Source organism: Lipotes vexillifer, unplaced genomic scaffold (assembly GCF_000442215.2).
Source record: "Lipotes vexillifer unplaced genomic scaffold, Lipotes_vexillifer_v1.1 scaffold1493, whole genome shotgun sequence".
Taxonomy (NCBI): Eukaryota; Metazoa; Chordata; class Mammalia; order Artiodactyla; family Lipotidae; genus Lipotes; species Lipotes vexillifer.
In genome coordinates this window covers 3,359-8,432 of record NW_006789716.1, presented here as the reverse complement: position 1 = coordinate 8,432, position 5,074 = coordinate 3,359, and the positions used below count along the sequence as shown (strand labels likewise).

Below are 5,074 nucleotides of genomic sequence, written 5' to 3'. Positions count from 1 at the left end.
CTGTGTTTTGGTGTATGAGGCTAGATCTTGTCTCTCTAGTGGGCAGGTCCACGTCTGGTGGTGTGTTTTGGGGTGTCTGTGGACTTATTATGATTTTAGGCAGCCTCTCTGCTAGTGGGTGGGGTTGTGTTCCTGTTTTGCTATATGGTTGGCATAGGTTGTCCAGCACTGTAGCTTGCTGGTCGTTGAGCGAAGCTGGGTGCTGGTGTTGAGATGGAGATCTCTGGGAGATTTTCGCCGTTTGATATTATGTGGGGCTGGGAGGTCTCTTCTTGACGAGTGTTCTGAAGTTGGCTCTCCCACCTCAGAGGCAGAGTCCTGACTCCTGGCTGGAGCAGCAAGAGCCTTTCATCCACTCGGTCACTGTGTCACCGTGGCCCAACTGCCAAGCATTCTGGTGCCTCAGTTTCTTTCCCTGTCTTTCTAGGGTCAGCTTTCTTGCAAAATGGAGATACTGATGCCTAGGTTTGCTGTGCTGTTGGCAACGGCAACACTAAGACGTGTCTCTGAACACTGTGGGGTACTGCATCAGTCAGAGTTTGTCAGAAAGGCAGAAGCAAGTTCTGGAGGCTGGAAATCCAAGATCAGGGTGCCAGCATAGTGAGAGCCTGCTGACTCCTTACTGTATCCTCACAGGGCAAAGACAGTCTCTCTTCCCAGCTTTGTAGCTAACCCTAAGAGGGAAGCCGCAAACCACTAGCCTCTTCTGAAAAAGAGGTAAGGGGACGTAGACAAGGGGCAGCGAAGGAGGCTATTGCATTCCTTAGGAGGGGCCAAACAGCTACTTTCTACCTGCTGAGTCTGGTGAACAGTTCCATGGGGGCGGGGATTAGCATATGAGAAAAAGGGCAAAGACGAGGAGGTACTTCTTTGTTCTCTTTCAAGACTAAATTTAGGGCCCTTCGTCTGCAGACCCATTGGCGGACTGTGTCTTGGGAACCCTCTTGGCCTCTGGAAGAGAAAAGAACGGGGGCCAGTTTTCCACAGCAAAAGGTACGGCCCGTATGGGCTTCCTCCCGTCTGTGTATTTCCTAGACCCCAAACGACAGAGCCATATGGCTTCCGCGGTCTGGGGGAGTGCTCCCTGGTGGGGCCCACCGCCCCCAGTCCCAGCCCGGCCGCTCACGGACATCGACTTCTGCTCTGGGGCGCAGCTGCAAGAACTAACCCAGCTGATCCAGGAGCTGGGTGTGCAGGCGAGCTGGAGTGAAGGTCCCAAGCCAGGACCAGATCTCCTCCAGGCCAAGGGCTTTGTTTTCTCTTTGCTTGGTAAGTAATCCTCCCAGCCTTCGGGAACTTGCAGCTCTCAGCTCCGCCCCTACCCGCCCCGGCTCTGGATCCCTTCTCTTTCCTTAGGTCTCATTCACCGCCGGGACCCTCGCTTTCCTCCTCAGGCAGAGCTCCTGCTGCTTCGTTGCGGGATTCGCGAGGGCTCCCTGGATCTGGGGCCTGCGCCTCTAGATCCCTACGCTCGGGGACCTCACTACGACGCCGGCTTCACACTCCTGGTGCCCGTGCTTTCGCTAGATGGCACTGGGCAGGAGCTGCAACTGGACGTGGGATCCTGTTACACATGCTCTTCCTTCCAGAGCCGGTACGCGGAACCTCGGTCCGGGAGGCATGGCAGGATTGCCTAGGACCCCCAGTCCCAGGAGGATGTGATTCGATCCACCCAGCCTAAAGCAAAGAAGCTCCCAAGGATCCGCAAATCTCCGTGGACGAGCTACACGTCACTGAGCCTGAGGCACACGAGTCTTTGGAAAACTCACCTAGTAACGTTTCAGTGCCAGAGTTGCCTCAACAAAACGTAACCGATGTTGACTTTCCCTCACCACTGAAAAAAACCAATGGTGACGTCACCAAAGCAACCGACGTTAGCCCAGTGCCACAGCCGTTGGAGGCTCCGGAAGCATGGCCCACCTTGTGCCCCGCCCAGGTGGCTGCCTGGTTCTTTGCTTCGCTGGCTGCGGTCACTGAGTCCCCGTTTCCGGTTCCGGGTGCCCCGCGCTTGGTCCACGCAGCCCGCCACGCGGGGGTCACCACCATCCTCCTGGCTACGCCCGGGCCCCCGCGCCGCCTCCTGCTTTTCGACTTGATCCCCGTGGTGTCCGTGGCCGGCTGGCCCCAGGGAGCTCGGAGCCACTCGTGGGCCAGCCCGCTGGCCTCGGAGTCGTCTTCCTTCTACCTGGTGCCCGGCGGCGGCGGCGGCGGCGGCACAGAGCGGCTGGACGCCTCCGGCTGGCAGCTCTGCTTCTCCCGCCAAGAGCTGGCGCTCAAGACGCGCATACCCTTTGCCCTGCTGCAAGCGCACGCGGCGGCCCAGGCGCTGCTGCGCCCTCTGGTGGCCCGGACTAGGGTTGCGGCGCCCTACCTCCTGCGGACGTGGCTCTATTGAGCATGTGAGCGGCTGCCCGCGCTCTATCTGGCGCGACCCGAGAATGCGGGCGCCTGCTGCCTCGGGCTGCTGGATGAGCTGGGCCGGGTGCTCGAGGCCGGGACGCTGCTCCACTATTATCTGAGTGGCCAGAAGCTCCGTGCGGGGGAAGGCGCCGCTTCGCTGCTCGGGGCGTTGGCCCTGCTTCGCATGGACCCTGCCCGCGCTGCGCGCCGCTGTGGAAGAGGCCAAGGCTGCACGCAAGGGGGGCGGCTTAGCCGGCGGGGGAGGCGGGGCCCATGAAAGACGCTGTTCCTACTAACCTGGAATGTGCTTCTGTTGGCCAGCGGGATGTGGAAGGGACTGCTCTCCCGTCACCTGGGAGACAGGCTGAGCTCTTTGGCCCCGAAGAGCCCGTTCTAGAAGGCCTCCTCGCCGGTTCCTCCGCTTCCTCCCACCCTCCTCCCGCCCCATCCCCGGCACAGGTCGTTCCATTCTGGCCTCTCCACTTTCCAAATCTGTGGCCAGCACCCCTCCCACTCCGGTGCAGCCACTGGCATCCATCTCCCGCCAGTTCTTATGGTCTTTTCTCTTAGGAATCAATAGGGATGGGGGTAATATACTTGCTGAAGAAACGTGTAAAGGAGAAAGGTATGGAGACCAGGCACTGTCCACTTTGTCTCACACAAAAGCAGAGACATTAAGGAGGCCGGATTTCACCCCAGGCTAGACCTCACCATCACCGCTCTCCAGTTACTCCCCGCACCTTCCTCATCCAGTTCTGTCCTCCATCCCGGGCAGTAGGGTCCCTTTCTCTATCTATCTAAGCCCAACCTCTCCCCCCACCCAGAGTTCCATTCAGTGGAGTCGCCTCCTTGTCCCTCCTCCTCTGAACCCCGAGACACGTGAGACATGCGGCCTTGCCTCGGCTCCGCCTCTCTCTAAGACTGTCGCCACTCCCTGCCTCCAAGGAACTCCGGGGTTCCGCCCGCCCAGCGTCACCTCCCGGTCTTTCCCGGCGTCTCCGCCCCCTGCCCCGCCCCCGGACCGGCTCTCGGAGGAGGGGGAAGCCGCCGTCGCCGCCGCCGCCTCAGCGTCCCACAGCCGCTACCGCTGCCGCCGCTGCCGCCGCTCCGCTTGGTCCAGCCGCCAGGCCCAGTGCTCACTTCGCCAGACCAGTGCGCTCTGCGGAGACACCCTCACTCCTTCCTGGGGTCCGGGACGCCTAGCCGGGCGTGGGGGGAAGCTGCGCTTGCGGGGTACAGGGAGGGAGGAGCCTGGAACTGGAGCCAGCGCCAGCCGTCCCAGGATCGACAAGACAGGGCAGGTTGAGGGGCGTCGGGGAAGGAAGAGGGGGCGCTATAGGCAGTCCCAGGGAGGACAAGGAAGCCCTGTCGCAGAAAGCTCTGATGCGCTCTTATAGCGGGTCTGTTCACATTTGGGGACCCGTGACAACGTGGGTGCACTCCTCTCTAGGGGGGCTGGTTGGATTGGAGGGCGTGGGATCTAAACAGCACCAGCTGTCCCCGAGGAAATTAGAGGCTGCCAGGAAAAAAGAAAAAAACAAAAAAGCCAAAAACCTATGCTCCTTATTCCGAGGTGACACAGGGCCCTCCAGACAACCACCTGGTGTAACCACTAGGAAGGGCGGATTTGGAGGTGACTTCAAAAGGAGTGGATGGTAACAAGGTGAGGAAAGGGGCTCAGCAGCTGGAATGCTGTGCCACTAGAAATGGGGGTGACTTGGTAAAAAGCGGTATCGTCCAGAGACAGGGTCTGGGAACCTCTTCTTGCTGATTGGCGACAGTCTGGATATTTCAAGGCATAGTTTTTTGGGGATTTCAGTGAAAAAAAGTGGGGGATTCTTTACTTAGAGGGTGGCAAAGGAAAAGACACCAAGGTTGGGTTCTTCCTAGACACTGGCAGCACCCCAGCAGGGGTGGGGTGAGCTAATATCCCCAAAGCTAAGGACCCACACCCTTAAAATTACAAGAGTGGCTTTGGCAGGAGTGCAGGGCCCGGAAATAGGGTGGAAAGGTGCCTGGGGATATTGGAACCACATCCTGGAAAATTTGAGGGTCTTGGCTTTGGGATAGTGTTAGTGGGGGACAGGGACACTGGAGATCAGAGAAGGGGGAGTTTTCTGTGGGGGACAAAGGTCGAGGGTGGGGTCAACTGAGAGGTACATAGGCTGCTGGGTCTGGCGAAGCTAGCACGAGGCCCAAGGCTGGGAGCTGGTGCCAGGGGTGGCGATCGTCTAGGGCTTATCCTCAGGTCCCGTGGGTGAGGCGACGAGTCGGACCGGAGAGTCAACAGCATGTCCTGGTGAGCTAGCAGGCTTCTCTGGGGGGGCCCAGCATGCTCCGGGAGCCTGCCGGTTTTGGGGTGTCTCCTCCCGGGGCACCACGGAGGCACTGGCCAGCAGCCTGATCCAGCAGAAGCGGGAGGTCCACGAGCCCGGGGGCAGCCGGCCCGTGTCGGCGCAGCGGCGCGTGTGTCCCCGCGGCACCAAGTCCCTTTGCCAGAAGCAGCTCCTCATCCTGCTTTCCAAGGTGCGACTGTGCGGGGCGGGGGGGCGGCCCGCGCGACCGGACCGCTGCCCGGGTGAGTGGATGGGGCGGGGTCTCCGGGCCGGGGATCTCTCTGCCTGGGAGGTTGAGGCCAGGGACTCGGAAGGGGGGGGCCCAACTGACGGGGCCC

The 5,074-nt window shown here is 60.5% G+C and overlaps 1 protein-coding gene and 1 pseudogene across 1 annotated transcript in view; both read left to right on the top strand.

Moving 5' to 3' along the window:
* The first annotated feature begins 1,055 nt into the window (after positions 1-1,055).
* LOC103073528 (transmembrane protein 102-like) lies at positions 1,056-2,696 on the top strand (annotated as a pseudogene).
* Positions 2,697-2,982: 286 nt separating this feature from the next.
* LOC103073244 (fibroblast growth factor 11-like) overlaps positions 2,983-5,074 on the top strand; it is a 4,840-nt gene continuing 2,748 nt past the window's right edge. The window contains 3 exon segments of the mRNA XM_082931259.1: positions 2,983-3,025; positions 3,346-3,552; positions 4,649-4,978. Coding sequence (XP_082787385.1) covers positions 2,983-3,025; positions 3,346-3,552; positions 4,649-4,978 — 580 coding nt within the window.